General features: G+C 35.8%; 4 protein-coding genes and 1 non-coding gene across 6 annotated transcripts; 2 read left to right on the top strand and 3 right to left on the bottom strand.

Moving 5' to 3' along the window:
• On the top strand, window positions 1-2,515 carry LOC120273693 (protein IN2-1 homolog B-like). Its single transcript, XM_039280384.1, has 11 exons — window positions 1-122; window positions 219-293; window positions 388-448; window positions 541-627; window positions 804-902; window positions 1,013-1,121; window positions 1,238-1,314; window positions 1,594-1,701; window positions 1,879-1,959; window positions 2,070-2,101; window positions 2,185-2,515. Exons 1-10 carry the CDS (start codon window positions 31-33, stop codon window positions 2,076-2,078), a joined length of 798 nt encoding a protein of 265 aa, XP_039136318.1. The 5' UTR covers window positions 1-30; the 3' UTR covers window positions 2,079-2,101; window positions 2,185-2,515.
• Window positions 2,516-2,730: 215 nt separating this feature from the next.
• Window positions 2,731-4,857, bottom strand: LOC120273086. The gene is made up of 4 exons (XM_039279732.1): window positions 4,772-4,857; window positions 3,946-4,057; window positions 3,277-3,491; window positions 2,731-3,198 (listed from the first exon to the last, which is right to left on the bottom strand). Exons 2-4 carry the CDS (start codon window positions 4,036-4,038, stop codon window positions 2,898-2,900), a joined length of 609 nt encoding a protein of 202 aa, XP_039135666.1. The 5' UTR covers window positions 4,039-4,057; window positions 4,772-4,857; the 3' UTR covers window positions 2,731-2,897.
• An 886-nt stretch (window positions 4,858-5,743) lies between these two features.
• On the bottom strand, window positions 5,744-5,816 carry TRNAE-CUC. Its single transcript has one exon. It is a non-coding gene; the product is annotated as a tRNA-Glu (tRNA).
• A 525-nt stretch (window positions 5,817-6,341) lies between these two features.
• LOC120273640 (kinesin-like protein KIN-5A) lies at window positions 6,342-13,561 on the top strand. Of its 2 annotated transcripts, none has more exons than XM_039280316.1 (23): window positions 6,342-6,473; window positions 6,683-6,865; window positions 6,960-7,089; window positions 7,201-7,359; window positions 7,440-7,913; window positions 8,055-8,152; window positions 8,251-8,407; window positions 8,500-8,569; window positions 8,977-9,053; window positions 9,135-9,188; window positions 9,272-9,352; window positions 9,435-9,546; window positions 9,731-9,817; window positions 9,929-10,104; window positions 10,184-10,345; window positions 10,441-10,548; window positions 10,657-10,815; window positions 10,899-10,982; window positions 12,272-12,477; window positions 12,566-12,667; window positions 12,747-12,856; window positions 12,935-13,086; window positions 13,167-13,561. In XM_039280316.1, exons 2-23 carry the CDS (start codon window positions 6,708-6,710, stop codon window positions 13,374-13,376), a joined length of 3,126 nt encoding a protein of 1,041 aa, XP_039136250.1. In that variant the 5' UTR covers window positions 6,342-6,473; window positions 6,683-6,707; the 3' UTR covers window positions 13,377-13,561. The 2 variants fall into 2 exon arrangements, with proteins under 2 accessions (XP_039136250.1, XP_039136249.1); XM_039280315.1 differs by having other exon boundaries at window positions 6,347-6,473; window positions 6,680-6,865.
• A 1,417-nt stretch (window positions 13,562-14,978) lies between these two features.
• Window positions 14,979-17,047, bottom strand: LOC120273642 (WUSCHEL-related homeobox 3B). Its single transcript, XM_039280317.1, has 2 exons — window positions 16,417-17,047; window positions 14,979-15,424 (listed from the first exon to the last, which is right to left on the bottom strand). Exons 1-2 carry the CDS (start codon window positions 16,753-16,755, stop codon window positions 15,173-15,175), a joined length of 591 nt encoding a protein of 196 aa, XP_039136251.1. The 5' UTR covers window positions 16,756-17,047; the 3' UTR covers window positions 14,979-15,172.
• Between the last annotated feature and the right edge of the window lie 237 nt (window positions 17,048-17,284).

The following is a 17,284-nucleotide window of genomic DNA, read 5'->3' as shown; positions in this document are numbered from 1 at the left end:
CGCCAATCCGGCCCCATTCACTGGACCCAAATGCATATATTAACTCCACCAAGCTCTCGAATCCCAACACACACGAAAAAGGTTAAGAGATTGAGAACGAGAATGGCAACACTGTCAAGCGGGTAAAGTGCTAGAAATTTGTGAACTTTGATTCAGTTCTTGAATTTATTCATTGTTTTTGATTGATTTCTGTTGTTTTTTTTTGATGAATTTTATAGATTTGTGAAGGAAGTGCTGCCTCCTGTGTTGGATTCCACTTCCAGTCCACCAAATTTGTTTGATGGAACAACGAGGTGAATTTTTCTTCTGTTTTTTTTTTTCTTTGTGGTTGATTAAAGTTGTGATTTTGTTGTATGATTTGGTGATTTTGTGGTTTATGGATTGAAGGTTGTATGTATCTTATATATGTCCTTATGCCCAACGCACTTGGATTGCTAGAAACGTCAAGGTTCTTCTTTTGATCTGAGATTTCTTTAATTTTGTTTGGGAGATGGGGGTTTTGATGTTTGAGTGTTGTTGTTTGATTATTATTGTGAGCAGGGATTGCAGGAGAAGATAAAATTGGTCCCTATTGATCTGCAAAATAGGCCTTCTTGGTACAAGGAGAAAGTTTACCCTGGAAATAAGGTATTAGATTTATGTTCTTTTGGATGCAGATTTGTCTTTTGGATTGTGCATAGCTTGTTTTTGATCCTTTTGGTTTATTTAGTGCTGGTGTTGTTCATCAACATTTTGTGTGTATGTTTAATTTTTCCAACGATGATGTCTCTAGGGCTCACTGATAGATGATGCTTTCAATTTAGGTACCTTCTTTGGAGCATAACAATGAGGTAAAAGGAGAGAGTTTGGATTTGATCAAATATATTGATGAGCAGTTTGAAGGCCCTGCTTTGCTTCCTGATGTATGATTAACATGATCTGAAGTATCACATTTAGTGTTTTTTTTTTTTAAAAAAAGTTGCAAACTGTTTAAGAAGCTCAAGACTAAAGATTGGTCTTAAAATCTATATAGGATCCTGCAAAGAGGGAGTTTGCCGAGGAATTGTTCTCTTACTCGGACACCTTCAATCTTGTTAATTATAAAGCCTTTACTTCCACTGGAGATGTGGAGAAAGAAATTGGTGAGAAAAATTAACTTGACTTTTTCCTATTATCAGCATTGTTTCTTGGAATGAGGAAACGTGAGAAAGGCCTTGTTCTGATATATATTGATTTGCGAGGTTGCTTTGTATTATAGGTCCTGCTTATGATAAGATAGAGGATGCGCTGTCGAAATTTGATGATGGGCCTTTCTTTCTCGGTCCATTCAGTCTGGTAAGAAGCTTATAGTTCTGTTTCTTCTTAATTTACTTCCTTTTGCTTGGGATATTGATTATTAGATTATATAGTCTTTCTGTTGTGAACCAATTCATGTTTAAGGAAAAATCATCGACAGTCCTGATAAACGATTTAATGCAACAAGATTCTGGCTTATTGTTCATCTTTTGCTGGATATCCAACAGAAATGTTTTAGAGCAAATGACTACTGAATTGTGTTAAGGCTCTCCTTTTGTCTATCCAGAATTCTGATGATTTGGTGAATGCTAATTGCAGGTGGATATAGCATATGCCCCATTTATTGAAAGATTTCAAACTTTCTGGTTGGAGGTTAAGAACTATGATATTACCAAAGGCAGGCCCAAGCTGGATTTATGGATTAAGGTATGGCCAAGATCACTTCTAGCTCACTCCACTAATCAAAGAACCACAGCTTTATATGTTGTCTACTTGGTTCATATGTTTGGTTCTGTGAATACATTGGTTGACAAGTACATAATTTTGGTTGTTTTCTTGATTGGCATTCGACATTTGTTAATTATAAGCATGACCTCTTTTTAGGAGTCAAACAACATAGATGCCTACACTCAAACCCGCCATGATCCTCAGGAGCTGCTTGCCGTAACTAAGAAGCGATTTGGAGTGCGTTATTTATCACCTGTCTCAAATTCATAAATTAGTCATTGATTACAAAGTTTGCCTAATTCATTTTTCTCTTGCTCTTTTTTTTATTTTTCTTCCCTTCGTCTCAGATTGAATAAAGAGACCTCCGTGTTCTTCGCAGGTTTAATCATTAACTCTTATAATTGTCTAAATTTCACGCGATTATTTTTCATCCCTGATGATAATAAGCATCTTATGATGCAGGTGGCATGAATGCGTCTCTGTATCGTAGGCATTTGCGAAGCATTAAGAGTGTCATCAAGTAAAAAATATTAAATATTTTAAATAAGGAATCTGAAGATTGCAGGAAGGATCAGTTTGGTGTTTGTTGTTTGTTGTCCACCGTGTCTTAGTTGTTTGATGTATCATCCTTGTGAACAAGTATCTAAGTTTCTTAGTCTGGCTTGTTGATGCACTGGAATATGTATAATAAATACTAAATTCATCATGTTTGATGGTGATATTGGTGATGGCATGTTGATGTACGGGAATATATATGCAATAAATACTAGGTTCCTCATGTTTGATGGTGACATTTTTTATCATAAATCTCTTTTGTACAAATATTGGTTACCTGTTTGTAATCACCAACAGATTGAATATAATCTTAACATGGGTTAAGCATCTGATTCTGTCCTGCAAAATTATGCTACCTAATATTAATCGGACTATAGGTTCTTATCAAAAAGTTAATCATGTTGTAATGCAATGATACCGAATTGAACTTATAAAAGCCATGCAGAAAACAAATGTATTTAACACCAAGATGATCTTATTGATTTCTTAGTTCTGATTCTTTACTTAACACAAACCTGACAAACTACAGAGCATATATAACTTCATTTCTGTCCAGATAGCTACAAATGGTAGTAATATCAATGACAAAGTCTTTGCACCCTAATGATCCCAATTTTGGATCACACTTTGCCTCCTGCCTGGCCGAGTCCATTGGTGTCGTAATCGGTGGCAAGCACTTGCCCATAGTCACCTTTCGGATCGTCCTCTTCGAAGTGATCAGCCCTCACATTCTGTGTCAGCATTTGGCAGACAAGCCAGAACAGAGCAGCATCAAGAGCCAAGAATGCTGCTCCGCCAAAGAGGCCGGTCTTCGCAGTCGGGCATTTTGTCTGAAGATCATGATGCACTTTGCGGGATAGATGAAGGCCTTCGGTGATGGTAGCCCACATCATCATTCCCTCAGCTAGAGCAAACACTGCCCTGAATTCACAAAGCCCACTTTTCAAGTTCTCGGGTATAATAATCATTGTGAAGATTATCAGGAGGAGAGTAACTTACATCGCAATAATGAAGAATACAAGCAATGTAGTATTCTGGAACAAAACCTTCTTTTCAATAGGCTTCCCTTTGTATGGGTAGAACACAGAAACAAAGCCAATGGCTGTTGAAACGAAAAGACACACTACAGATAAGATACCCAATGCGATAGTCGGATCGCTCGGGTAGCTGCAAACAATCACACCTTTTCCTGGAATTGGCGTTCCGAAAGGCGGCTGCATGGACATGAATGAGAAAACAAGTGTATAAAATCAACAAAGCAAAGAAGATGGCATGAGAAAAGAGACAAATGAAACATATATTTTGTTAATTCAACAGCATTAAACTATAAGCAATAATTATACTCAACAGCTCAAAAGGGATAAAAAGAAAATTAGTTACTCAGCAACATTGAATTGAACAAAGGCTCCATCATTTTGAATCACTCATCAAGGCAATTATAAATTTGTCAGAAAAATATCTACAAAAGAAGCATAGCAAAGATGAATGCTCCCACAAACGAGTCGAAAAAACCAAGAGATTGGTGAACAAGTTCTGTAAAAAGATAAAAACTTACTCCATACATGAAAAGCAGGACATTCAAGCATTTTCAGAAATATTGGACAGAGAAATTAATGAAACAAAGAAGAAAACAAGCTTAGAACAACTCAAATATTAAAAAGATCTAACCTTCTTATTTTCAGCAATTACGCCCAAAATAAAAGCCAGTGATCCAAAGAATGCCACAGCAAGAGCAAAATGAGCAGTCTGACTAAGAGCCATGGCTTATCTAGCAAAGCCCCTGAAAATCATCATTGAAAGTGACAAACATAAAGAGAAAAACATCCTGATCTTTTGAATTAATGAAAGGAGAAAAAAATCATGCAGTATTCCTACAAAATCAATCACACTCCTAAAATATTAGTAGCAAATTTTTCACATACCAAAATTACAACCATATTCCATATTATGCTCCTGATTTCCATACTTATTCACCGATACCAAAAAATAAAAGGAAAAACATAAATCATGGAGTGAAATTAATGATTTAGAATCTATGAATTGTGCCAAAAACTTACCTTTCCAATCAATTCCAAAGAATGCCTTTTCAGAAATAAAATCAACATGATCAACCAAAAGATTAATATTTGAGAAAAAAATCTCAACAATTCACACTGAAAACCAGTTTGATGCCCTAAAAAATACCCCTTTGTGATTTATCAGCCAAATAAACAGAGAAATACAGACCAGCACAACACCATAGATTACACAAATAAACAAAAAAAAATCATGTTTTAATACACTATAGGAGAAATAAACAATAAATTTCAAAAATTTACAATTAAAAACCAATTCGATGCCCTAAAAACACTCATCCTTGGCTGATCATCAACAAAACTTGGCGAAACACAGGCATACAAACATCACCATAGAACACAAAAGGAAACACATAAAAAAACCAACTTTTCACAAGGAATTAAACACAAAATCAAAGAACAAGCATAAAAATTCATACTTGATTTCGGAGAAGAACGAGGGACTCTCGGAGAAACCAGAGTAGCAAAGAGTATATCTCTGGGATCATATATATAAAAAGCAAAAGGGTATTTTGGTAATAAGATGCAAATCAGGGCATCATGACAAGAGTGTGAATTTGCTGGCGCGTTTATCGTAAGATTCCAGCAGCCCAATTGTAGAGATTCCGTGGACTCCTCATATTTTATTCCAATATTACCCTTACTTCTACCAATAAATTACGATCTTCGTAGCGAAGAATGTTCTACGCCGTTGGATTGATCCTAATGTTTAATTGACGGCTGAGATTTTTTTTGCACCTCACTTGTAAGTCAAAAAGGTACAATAATGTTTGATTTTTTTAAAAAAAATTGTGCGGTGTTAATTGACAATTAGTTTGATGATATACGTATTTTCAAATATTATTTTATCGAAAAATTAGTTTTTGAAAATTAGGGGCAGAAATAATGATTAATTTTCAATGGATAATAAATAAATTCAAATTAAGATAACAATAGAAAGGTTGACAGCTGTATTAATTGTTATAAATGGTGAATAAGACACATTGTTTGGATGAACCCGGACGGCAATTTGAACACATTAATAGACAATTATATAATTGACAAAATTACTTGTCCATTATTAAAAAAAAAAGAAAAATAAATAAATAAGTAATCAGGTTCATTATGTCTTGGATGGTAATATTATGGTGCGATGCAAATATTTTTATTTAATTTCTTGAAATGTCATAATGTATTTGGCCGGGTGTTGTTAATTTGGGGATTGATGACATTTATTTTATTTTATTTATTTATTATATATAAATAGCATGTATTTTGAGTTCCAACCAATGTCTTGCTGTCAAAAAAATATTCATTAATAATAAAAATAAATAATAATTTATATATATAAATCATAATAAGTTAATCTCTCGAATAAGAATCGAGGCCTATAATAATTATTTGTACAAAAATTCCGTTGCCGGGACTCGAACCCGGGTCTCTCGGGTGAGAGCCGAGTATCCTAACCAACTAGACTACAACGGATTGTGGCATCATTCTCAGAAAATAAAATTAAATAAAAAAAAATAAAACTAGCATTTGTTCCTAACCAATGCAATTACTTCAAGTTTAAAAATACTAGTGCTTAGCTTCTTATAAAACTTAAAAGCTTTTCATAGAGATATACTCCTAATTAATACCAATATACTTATTAAGGAATCTTAATCATGACATACAACTGAATCACTAGATATGATCTGGCGTAGTTATTATTAAACCACACCTTAATCAATTAGATTCCTTATAATCATCACATTCAGTGGCATGGTTAGTAAATATCTTAAAAACCAATGGCTTTCTTGTCTTATTTTTTCAAATCAATAGAAGGGAAAACGTCTCCCTCACGCCGTCACGAATTTGAAGTGACAACGGTCGAATTCCCAGTTTCCAACGGCTCTTTGACGCCGTCAGGAATGCCTTCTTTTGTTTCACGAAAAAAAGGCTCCGTTTTAACGGCGTTAATAACGGAGAGTTACTTGTATATATAAACGCCGAGAGAGAGAAGAGCAAGGTCTCCGAGCTGAAGCTATCGTTCTCACTCTCGTCTCATCGTTGTCTTCGAAACCCTAGTTTTCTCGGCATTCGAATTGCTCATCAAAGTCACACAAACGAGCTTGATCTCCGGCAGTCGTCGATCCGCAGGTGCGCTGTTCTTTGAATTTGTTTTCTTTTTCGTGATCGATTTTGATCTTTGAATTGTAGAATGAGTTTTGGTTCAATAATGTTGGGGTTTGTTGCTGGAATTGTAGTTTTATGGAATGAATTAGGGTTTGAGAATCTTGAGTTTTGGTGCTAGAATTGGATGGATTTTGACTTTTTGTTCTTCTTGGTTTATTGTGGTAATCAAGTAGTTTCGAGTTTTTGGTCTTGGTTTGAATGGAGCATAGAAGAGGGGGCTCAGTGACGATGTCGCCTTCGGTCACTCCTAAATCGAGTGAGAAATGGGGAAGGGATCTCCGATCCACTGAGAATGGGAGTGCGAGCAAGCATGACAAGGATAAGGGGGTCAATATCCAGGTCCTTCTTCGATGCAGGTATTGGAACACAAATGCATTCAAATTTAATGAAAAATTCTCATGTGCGTGTGTTTTTTCTTGATTTCTTTTTGCGGTATTTTGATATTTGAAGACCCTTGAGCGAGGATGAGTTGAGGGTGAACACACCGGTAGTCATCTCTTGCAATGAGCTACGGCGAGAGGTCACAGCCATCCAGAACATTGCCAACAAGCAGATTGACAGGACCTTTGCTTTTGATAAGGTGCAAAGCCTCTTGTGTTTCTTTTGTCATAGTAAATTTTATTTATCTCAGTTCTTAGATGATCTGTTGACTTATCGCCTAAAAAGTTGTAATTGTGGTGAATACATTAAGGTCTTTGGGCCAACATCTCAACAGAAGGATTTGTTTGATGCCGCTGTTTCTCCGGTGGTGAATGAGGTCCTTGAGGGTTACAATTGCACCATTTTTGCTTACGGTCAGACAGGGACTGGAAAAACTTATACTATGGAAGGAGGAGGGAGGAAGATGAAGGTATATTTGGTCATATTCTTATCTTATTTAAATCATCTGATGTTATGGTCTTCACTAGTTATCTTGGAGTTACATTGTAGAATGGAAAACTCCCCAGTGATGCCGGTGTTATTCCGAGGGCTGTTCAGCGAATATTTGATATACTTGAGGCACAGAGTGCTGATTACAATATGAAGGTTACATTTCTTGAACTGTACAATGAGGAGATAACTGATCTTTTGGCAATGGAAGAGTCGAAATTGCCTGATGACAAGTCTAGGAAACCAATAGCTCTCATGGAGGACGGGAAGGGTGGTGTGCTTGTGAGAGGACTGGAGGAGGAGATAGTTAGCTCCGCTGGAGAGATCTATAAGATTCTGGATAAAGGGTCTGCAAAAAGGCGCACTGCAGAAACTCTGCTTAATAAGCAGAGTAGCCGATCACACTCAATATTTTCCATCACAATTCACATTAAGGAGTGTACACCTGAGGGAGAGGAGATGATCAGATGTGGCAAGCTTAATCTTGTGGATCTTGCTGGCTCAGAGAACATATCAAGATCAGGTGCTAAAGAGGTGGGTGGATCTCCATTCTATTTGAAGTGGGAAGGACACTTATTTAAATTTAGTTAAAATATATTAATTCAATTATTAAGTTGCGCAAGTCTTTACCATATCCTTATTATTTGTGCTGGGTGCCATGTATTTGCCATGCAGGGCAGAGCAAGGGAAGCAGGAGAGATTAATAAGAGCTTGCTTACACTTGGTCGTATCATAAATGCTCTTGTTGAGCACTCTTGCCACATTCCTTACAGGTGCTTCTGTTTGTAATCATCTTGCTCTTAACTTTTTAAGTTGAGGCTGTTTTGAGGCAATTCTTGTTAAAGATTTTTTTTTTTGGGGGATCTTTTAGGGATAGCAAGTTGACTAGATTGCTGAGGGATTCCTTGGGAGGGAAAACAAAGACTTGCATTATTGCTACCATATCTCCCTCCATCTACTGTCTGGAAGAGACCCTGAGCACATTAGATTATGCACATCGTGCCAAAAATATTAAGAATAAACCAGAGGTAAATGCTTCTTTTATAGTTTTGCCAATTGCAAGTTTAAATTGTTTATTCTAGATATCATACCTAATACCATATGTTTTCCTATTATTCAGATAAACCAGAAGATGATGAAATCTGCCCTGATGAAGGATTTGTACTCTGAAATTGACCGCCTTAAACAAGGTTATTTTGGCATTGCAAAGTGAATTCTATTGATCTTTTTTCTCAAACACAAAGCTCCATGTTGTTCATCCCTCACCCTTGACATCAATATTCAATGGAGTTTCTAAGGACTCCCCTGTTATTCAGCTATGGTTATTCTAAGAATTTGTCTGTATATGCAGTAGAAGTCATCTAGTTTTAAACTTTCCAATTAATAAATTTTGAAATAATTAACTCCAACAGACCTAGAAAAGAGTTGAACTGCCATTTGCATCTGATGTGGGGAATAAGATAGTTGTGAGTCATAAATAAACTGGGTGCTAGAATAGTTCTCAAGCAGCACCGCTTTCTGTAATATATACATGCATGAGATATCTTGGTTGTTCAGACTTCAGACGGACAATTTTTTGACATACTAATCTTTTTAGAGGTTTATGCTGCAAGAGAGAAAAATGGGGTGTACATACCACGGGATCATTATCTGCTTGAAGAAGCTGAAAAGAAGGTTTGTGGTTCTAGTTGTTTTTCATTTTAATGTTAGGATTCATTAAGGAAAATAGTTATCAATTGTTGAATGTATCCTTAGGCCATGGCAGAGAAAATGGAGCGCTTGGAACTTGATCTGGAATCCAAGGAGAAGGTAATTTTTTGGTAATTTGATCTTATGCTTCATATGATAACAGCTAGCAGTGTTCCAATGCTGATAGTATAAGATTCAAACAGAAATTGATTGGGGTAGAAGAGCTCTATGATTCTCAGCTATTGTTAACTTCTGAGTTGAGCGGCAAACTGGAAAAGTCCCAGGTGAGGTTTCTGCTTATGGTTCCACAAACTGCATATTGAACCTTGGAAGCTCTTTATTTAATGCTTTATGCTCCCACAACAGAAAAAGCTGGAAGTCACAGAACATGCATTGTGCGACTTAGAAGGAAGATATAAACAGGCAAATTCCTTGATTAAAGAAAAGGAATATTTAATATCTAATCTCCTAAAATCAGGTGAGCCATGGACTGAAACATTAGAAATTTATGTATCTGGTATGGCTTGTTAACAATCAGTCTCTTAATCATTCATTTACATTTCAATCTGGTTCACCCTGTGGTGCGAATTTCGTTTCTTGAAAGGAACTTTTCCTTCACATGCAATTACTCAAATAATGATGTTTTGTTTCTTTTCTTGCAGAGAAAGCCCTTGTGGAACGTACATATGATCTTCGATCTGAGCTGGAGAAAACTGCATCTGATGTTTCAGGCTTATTTTCTAAAATTGGTCAGTCATTTATTTAATCTAAGAAATCTGGTATTTTGTAGGTGATATACTGCTATTTCTTGTAGACTGCTATGTCTTTCTACTAAAATTACCATATCTCATTGTGGGCAGAGCGTAAAGATAAGATAGAGGATGGAAACAAGATTCTCGTTCAGAAATTCCAGTCTCAGTTGATTCGGCAGCTGGATATGCTTCATAAAACTGTCTCAGATTCTGTAATGCAACATGAGACCCATCTACAAGAAATGGAAGAAGAAATGAGATCTTTTGTATCTACAAAATCTGAGGTAGTTTTGATCTTATCACTCTAACATTTTAGATGTAATACATGCAAATTCTTCTCATGTCTCTGTTATGCACATATAGGCTACAGAAGAGCTTAGAGGGAGGGTCAAAAAACTGCAAATTATGTTCTGTTCTGGCATTAGAACGTTGGATGATTTAGCCAGTGAACTTGACAAGAAATCTCAATCAACTTGTGAGAAACTGAACTCTCAAGTGAACTTGCATTTCTCTGCACTTGATGATGTAAGCATCGCCACCTATTACTTTTCAAGTTGTTCTTCATTTCTTGTTCAAATTTTAGTGGATTAGCAAGTGTATCACCTTTGTCTATGCTACAGTCCTTTAAGGACATTGTTGCAGAAGCTGGACAGTTAATTAATGAACTTCAAAATGGCCTCATTAAGCAAGAAGATAAATTGTCTGCTTTTGCACAGCGGCAACAAGAGGTTGGCTTCTCTACTTCAGAGAGCTAAAAGATATTTCACTATATAGGTTCATTTCTAAAGCTTAATTTTTGCTGATTCAAATATATTTGTTTTCATCACTATAAACAGGGGCATCTCAGAGCCATGGAAACAACGCGATCTATTGCAAAGATTGTGACTGGTTTCTTCCATACTTTAGATGTACATGATTCTAATTTGAACAAAATATTGAAGGAAACACAAGTCATACATGATCAGCAACTCTCTCAGCTTGAGAAGAGATTTGAGGTGACCTACCAAACCCTATAAACTGTTAGTTGGTTATGGGAATACGAAATCCATTTCTTACAATTTGTATTTTATGCTTGCAGGAGTGTGCTGCTAATGAAGAAAGGCAGCTGCTTGAGAAAGTAGCGGAGATGCTAGCTGGTTCAAATGCCAGGAAGAAAATACTGGTACCTGACACTCTTATCAATATTTTCAGTTTCTGATTATATGCTTCAAAATCTGTACTTGGTATGGTGAAATTTATTTCTATTTGAAAAGCATGCAGTCATCTTTTATTAGTAAATTATTTTAGGTTTTAGCTTCATTAAGCAAGTAGTTTTAAATCCTTTGGGCAGAAATATACATGAAAACTGTTTGAAAAGGCACAGAAATCCATAATAATATTTAAATGTTTGGTTGATGTTTAACATCCCTTTAACCCAAATATAAGTGCCAATTGTGATGCTGATCACTCTTGATTAGGTGTGCATGCGTAGTTTGGTGCATATCTTCTTTTTCTTCAAACATTCTCGACTTGAACTATAACTCAAACCCTGAATATTGAACAGACACTTGTATTGGTGAGTAGATAACAAGGGTAGACAGAGGGTGTGCAAAAAGGTGATATGCTTGCAAAGAAGATGCATACCGTGGATTTCTAAGATCAACTTAACATGTTAAAATATAAAAATAAATGAGAAAAATGCCATGAACTCTTCACAAAAATAGAAAAAAGGATTTTTTTAATTTAGAACATAGTAGTTGGATTTTGTATCCTTTTTTTAGAGCGAGGGTAGGTTTTAGCGAGGGTAAGTTTTGAAGAACGGCCATTCTGCTTAAAATCAACATGAATAAATCTCCTTTCTAAAACCTCTCTTGTCTGAGAAATGGTTGGGCTTTACTGTCGCTTGCCTTTGGTAGAATGGCTGTCCTCTTGATTTTGGAGTGAATATCCATTCATTTTTAAAGTTGTTGAATCACTCTCCAAAGCTAACTCTACTTTGGAAGTACTTCAAATCTCCTCTTGCTTTATTTCCACCCAAGCTTTTGAGCTGCCATTCTGCTTAAAATCAACATGAATAAATCTCCTTTTTAAAACCTCTCTTGTCTGAGAAATGGTTGGGCTTTACTGTCGCTTGCCTTTGGTAGAATGGCTGTCCTCTTGATTTTGGAGTGAATATCCTTTCATTTTTAAAGTTGTTGAATCACTCTCCAAAGCTAACTCTACTTTGGAAGTACTTCAAATCTCCTCTTGCTTTATTTCCACCCAAGCTTTTGAGCTTTCTTTTTGCTTTTGATGGCTCAAGTTTTAGAGGAGCCTAACGATTGAGGTGTGTTTTAATGGGCATCCGAGAGTGAGAAGTTGGCAAGTTTTTGGGCAAGCTTCAATATTTGAACAATCTTAAACAAAAATGAATGAAAAAACAGTTGCAATGCCCACAGTTCCCATATGCCTGATATTCCACATTTGTTTTAGGTACAAACAACAGTTGATGGTCTTCGAGAGGCTGCTGCTGAGAGAACAAGTAGTCTACAGAAAGAAATGTCCACTGCCCGGGAATTTACTTTATCAGCCAAAGAACAATGGGCTGTTCACATGAAAGAAACAGAAAATAACTATAAAGACAATACAGCAGCGGTGGAAAGCAGCAAATGCTCCATGGAAGAAGGTTTTAGGCACTGGTATGAAAAATACTGGAATGGAATCCTTTATTTCATTTTTAACTTTGGATTCTGCCTTTCTCATCCTACTTTATGTGGGACCTTGCAGCCTGGCTAAAGCAAGAATGGGATCAGAACAATGGCAAAATGCTCAAAGTGCTCTGGTTAGCCTTGGGAAAGAAAATCTATCATCTGTAGAATCCATTATCAGGTAGTTTATATCTATCACTGCAATCTGACCATATTAATTTCCATTGGTTTTTTGAAAAACTTTTTTCTCCTCATAACAGGAGTGCAACAGAAGACAATCAACAATTACATTCAAGATTATCATCTGCAGTCTCAACTACTCTCGAAGATGTTGATGTTGCAAACAAAGCCATCCTCTCCTCCATTGAATGTAAAAACTATTTCTGCTTTTATTATTAACATATATCAATCAAAGGATTAAACTTGATTTTACATTAATTGTTTCCAGGTTCTCTGAAACTCGATCATGATGCATGTGCCAATGTCGATTTCATAATTGCCCCTGCTCGCGAGCAGTTGAGGGAATTGAAAGTTGGCCATAATCACAAGATCATGGAGCTTTCTGAGAATGCAGGGAAATGTTTGGTTGATGATTACATGGTAAGGCTCTTACTGCATTATAAATATTTATAGAGGAAACATCATCATCATTCTCATTGTTTCCTTGCTATTTTACCCAGGTGGATGAACCAACTTGTTCAACCCCAAAGAAAAGAGGAATCAATCTGCCCAGCATGACATCTATAGAGGAATTAATAACTCCACCCTTTGAAGAGCTATTGAAGTCATTTTGGGAAGCTAAGTCTCCTTCCAAGCCAGCCAATGGAGATGCAAAGCATTATTTGCATACTAATGACACCTCAAGGCCACCTCTTAGTGCCATAAATTAAAGAAACAGAGGTAAAAGTAAATGGTAAAAATCTCATGCAGTATATATATATATATATTTTATATATACATGATGTATCTTTCAATTGATTCATTATATTCCAATTATTTTGTGAAAATTACCACTCCATGCGTGGCTGTGTGAAATGTAAACTATATATTACCTAGTTCTAAACTCTCTTATATATTTTTTTGTTTTATTATTTAGTTATTTATTTAATGTGGTGGTTTGGACTTGATTAAAAAGCAGCATAGGGACAGACAAACTTCAATAAAACCAATGAATGGGGGGATTGGTCTATGCCTAGGGATTATATTTTTATGAACCAACAAACCCTAATTCTCTTCTTTCCCAAGATGGCAAAAACCAGTGATTAAAGCATCAACTTCCTTGCAGACTGAATGAACTCCATTGAAGTCTCAAACTGCATGGTAAGAGAGAATTAAACCAATGAATGGGGGGATTGGTCTATGCCCTAGGGATTATATTTTTATGAACCAACAAACCCTAATTCTTTTTTTTTTTTTTCTTCTTTCCCAAGATGGCAAAAACCAGTGATTAAAGCATCAACTTCCTTGCAGACTGAATGAACTCCATTGAAGTCTCAAACTGCATGGTAAGAGAGAATTAATGATCCATGAGTAGTGAAATCCATCTGAACTCTAATTCTATACCTAGTGCTTAAATTCAATAGAAGGGAAGACTCTAACTTGTTACTAGAGTCTATATACCCTGCCTTTTATGTACACTAGATTCTAGCTTGTGGCTCCATTATCCATTATCATAAGGGTCTTTTCTTGTGACTCCCTGTAAGGTAACAAAATTACTTTTCACCCTTTCACTTTTGTGAATTTCCCCCCTAAAAATAGATTTTGATGTTTAAAGCTGGACAGTAGTATATTTAAATGCCTTTCTATTCTTACTTAAAAAAACTCTTATGTTTTATGCTCAAACCAACTACATATGTGCATCTAGTTTTAGTTTTGAACAAATCATAATTTCTCATCCATAGTTAATAATATACATTATAAAAAGGGATTATATTATAAGTAAAACAAAAATTAAAAGGGTAAATGGACATTAATACTGTCAAGTAATTTTGTTACTTTTACAAGTGTGTCAAGTAAAAAAAAAAATCTATTATTATAATAAGACAAGTATATATTAAAAAGTATCTACAAGTAATCTAATAAAAGCTAACATTTGTACAAGTACTTGACTGTTGATCAGAACTGATTTGGGTTTTGAGCTATTCCCCATCTTAGCAATGGCAGCTAAAAAAAAGCTCCAAAACCCAAGGAAGAGAAAACTAGTTATATATTTAGCTTGGAACCTTGTGAATTCCTTCTTTCTCCTGCTTTCCCTTTTTTGCTTTGCTTGTTCCAATAAATGCATGCATGCATAAGAAGTGAGACACAAGAGATGGAGAGAGATGAAGATACAAAGAAGAAGAAAGCCTAGGTTTTTGTGTAGGATTGACCACATAATTCAATAAAAGCTGGTTCTATACTAGTCCTTCAATTCTCAGGGTACTGAATATGACCAGCTTTTAGAAACTAGAGAAGGTTTACTCATAGAAAGAGAGACTCTTAAGTCTTCCATTTTGTTAACAAGCGAATCAAAACAAGTACTGCATGTAGATTGACGTACAAAGTTAAAATACTAGTTTCTTCTACACTAACAAACTACAACAACAACAACAACAACAACAACAACATCAGCACAAGAACAAGAACAAGAACAACAAGGGATTAATTAGTGATAACATTCATACATTGATGCAATAATGTTGCAAATTTAGTTGGTAGATGTGGAGCAGGATGAGGATTTGGAGGTGCTGCATTCATCTCTAAGTCCAGTGCTTTTAGTAGGAAAGAGATCTAGAGTTTCAAGAGGCTTGCAGCATGGAGGTATTATACCGGTGTTACCGGCCATCATCATCGTCATCCAATCATTGTTGTAATTCATGCTGCTCGATGTCGTCGCCATTTCCGATATCCCTTCTGCTTCTAACTTGCTCAGTAAATTCATTGCTTGTTGGTTTGCATCCTGAGTGATCAAAATTCATATAATATTCATAATGTGTAACCATGAAATACAGCATTGTCTCTGTGTGTGTTTTTTTCTTTTATCAGAACCCTAAAAAGACTCTTGTAGAGAATTCTTTTTACTTGTTTTTTGAGAAACTCAGTGTTTTGAACTTGTTATGAGATAGTTTGTGCAATGTGAAAAGATTAAAGGAACTGCAAAAGGAGAAGACCTGTTGAAAGAACTGAGATGGCAGTGCTTTTGATTAAAACCCTAGAAAATAAGTTTCTTTTTTTACTTCTTTTCTGAGAAAAGCTCAGTCTCTTTAACTTGTTATCTTATAGTTTGTTCATTATGAGAAAATTAGAGGAGAGCAGCAGCAGCAGCAGCAGCAGCAGAAGGAGAAGACCTGACAAAGAAACTGAAGTGCAGTGCTTTAAGTTTTGAGTCTTTTGATCCAAAACCCTAGCTAAAACTTCTTCTACCATTTCATGTACTTGTTATTTCTTGGTTAGCAAAGCTCAGTTTATTCATTATGACAAAGGAAATATCAAAGTAGAAGACCTACTCAAGAAACTGATCAGATAGCAGTGCTTACTTATGATCAAAACCCTAAAATTTAAGCTAATCCTAAAAAATTTCTTCAACTTGTTATCATATAGCTTGTTCATTCTGAAAAAAATTATCTGAAAGTAGCAGCAAAAGGAGAAGACCTACTGAAGAAATTGAGCTGCCAATACATTCTATCAAAACCCTAAGAACCAAATTAACCTTAAAACATTTCCTTTACTTATTTCTTGAGCAAAAGCTAAGTCTCTTCAACTTCTTATCATCAAATAAATAAAACAAGAAGCTAAATGAGAAAACTTGCTGAAGAAACTAAGGTGACAGTACTGCCTAACCCTAAAATCAACCTCTTGCATACCTATATCACCTTCATCTTCATATATATACATATATATATATAGTTTGTTTTTTGTTTATGATGAGAAGAATTGAAGAAGAAGATAGACCTGGTGAAGAAGCTGAGATGGAGTATGGAGGTAATGAGGAAGACAAGAAGGTGGAGGAGGAGGAGGAGCAGAAGCTTCATCCAAAGTATGAAGTTGTTGGTGCAGTAGCTGATGATGTCTGCTGAGTCTCCTCCTGAGCTTCTGCCTGTCCCTGGCCTTATGATTCTGGAACCAGTAAAAGACATTCTTGCCTTCAATCTTACCATAGTAAGACAAGTGTGCTGTTATCTGCTGTATCTGTGATGCATTTGGAGTTCTTATCCCACTCCTGTACATCTCCTCCAGAATCATTAGTTGTTCTGGTGTTGGGCACCACCTTGTTGATGGAGCCTGAGGCATGATGTTGATGATCGAAAGATGTTTTTTTCTTTGTCTCTTTCCCCTTTTCCTTTTTACTTATATGCTAGCTAGTATACATGAAAGGGAGAGGACAAAGATATATATATATATATATATAAAGAGAGAGAGAAGGGTTATAGAGACAAAAGGCATGGTTGAGGGGGGGCAGAGAGGGAGAGTTTATAGGAAAAAGGTCTGAGAGGAAGGGGAAAGGAGATGGAGTAGTACTGTCATCATGCTGATGTTGCTCTTTCAGAAAAGCATTCAATTTTGGTTTCAATGTTTGCTCTCTCTCTTCTTCTTCATCATCATCATCTTCTTCTTCTTCTTCTTCTTCTTCATGATGTTGTTAAATTAAACATATATCTTGTTCATTATCAACCATGCTTTTGCAGTGTTTAGTATGTTTTTAATAATTGGTTGTTTGTTGTTAGGTTTGAAGGAAAAGAGAGAGAGAGAGAGAAGAGTGAAGTCACATCTGGTTACTAGTGAGGAGGGGTGTGGTGGGGATAGAGTGTCATTGATGAGA

Source organism: Dioscorea cayenensis, chromosome 12 (assembly GCF_009730915.1).
Source record: "Dioscorea cayenensis subsp. rotundata cultivar TDr96_F1 chromosome 12, TDr96_F1_v2_PseudoChromosome.rev07_lg8_w22 25.fasta, whole genome shotgun sequence".
Classification (NCBI taxonomy): Eukaryota; Viridiplantae; Streptophyta; class Magnoliopsida; order Dioscoreales; family Dioscoreaceae; genus Dioscorea; species Dioscorea cayenensis.
Note: the sequence above shows the minus strand (reverse complement) of the source record. Positions and strands in the feature narration are given on the sequence as shown.

Bases quoted from the DNA above. Each gene is read 5' to 3' on its own strand.
- LOC120273693 (XM_039280384.1), top strand. From the start codon at position 31: ATGCATATATTAACTCCACCAAGCTCTCGAATCCCAACACACACGAAA. The intron at 1,315-1,593 runs GTAAGAAGCTTA...TGCTAATTGCAG, and splicing joins TTCTCGGTCCATTCAGTCTG to GTGGATATAGCATATGCCCC. The intron at 1,702-1,878 runs GTATGGCCAAGA...ACCTCTTTTTAG, and splicing joins AGCTGGATTTATGGATTAAG to GAGTCAAACAACATAGATGC.
- LOC120273086 (XM_039279732.1), bottom strand. From the start codon at position 4,038: ATGGCTCTTAGTCAGACTGCTCATTTTGCTCTTGCTGTGGCATTCTTT. The intron at 3,492-3,945 runs GTTAGATCTTTT...ATGTCCATGCAG, and splicing joins TAATTGCTGAAAATAAGAAG to CCGCCTTTCGGAACGCCAAT. The intron at 3,199-3,276 runs GTAAGTTACTCT...TTGTGAATTCAG, and splicing joins GTATTCTTCATTATTGCGAT to GGCAGTGTTTGCTCTAGCTG.
- LOC120273640 (XM_039280316.1), top strand. From the start codon at position 6,708: ATGGAGCATAGAAGAGGGGGCTCAGTGACGATGTCGCCTTCGGTCACT. The intron at 8,408-8,499 runs GTAAATGCTTCT...CCTATTATTCAG, and splicing joins ATATTAAGAATAAACCAGAG to ATAAACCAGAAGATGATGAA. The intron at 10,346-10,440 runs GTAAGCATCGCC...TCTATGCTACAG, and splicing joins ATTTCTCTGCACTTGATGAT to TCCTTTAAGGACATTGTTGC.
- LOC120273642 (XM_039280317.1), bottom strand. From the start codon at position 16,755: ATGCCTCAGGCTCCATCAACAAGGTGGTGCCCAACACCAGAACAACTA. The intron at 15,425-16,416 runs GTCTATCTTCTT...TTGATCACTCAG, and splicing joins CATCTCAGCTTCTTCACCAG to GATGCAAACCAACAAGCAAT.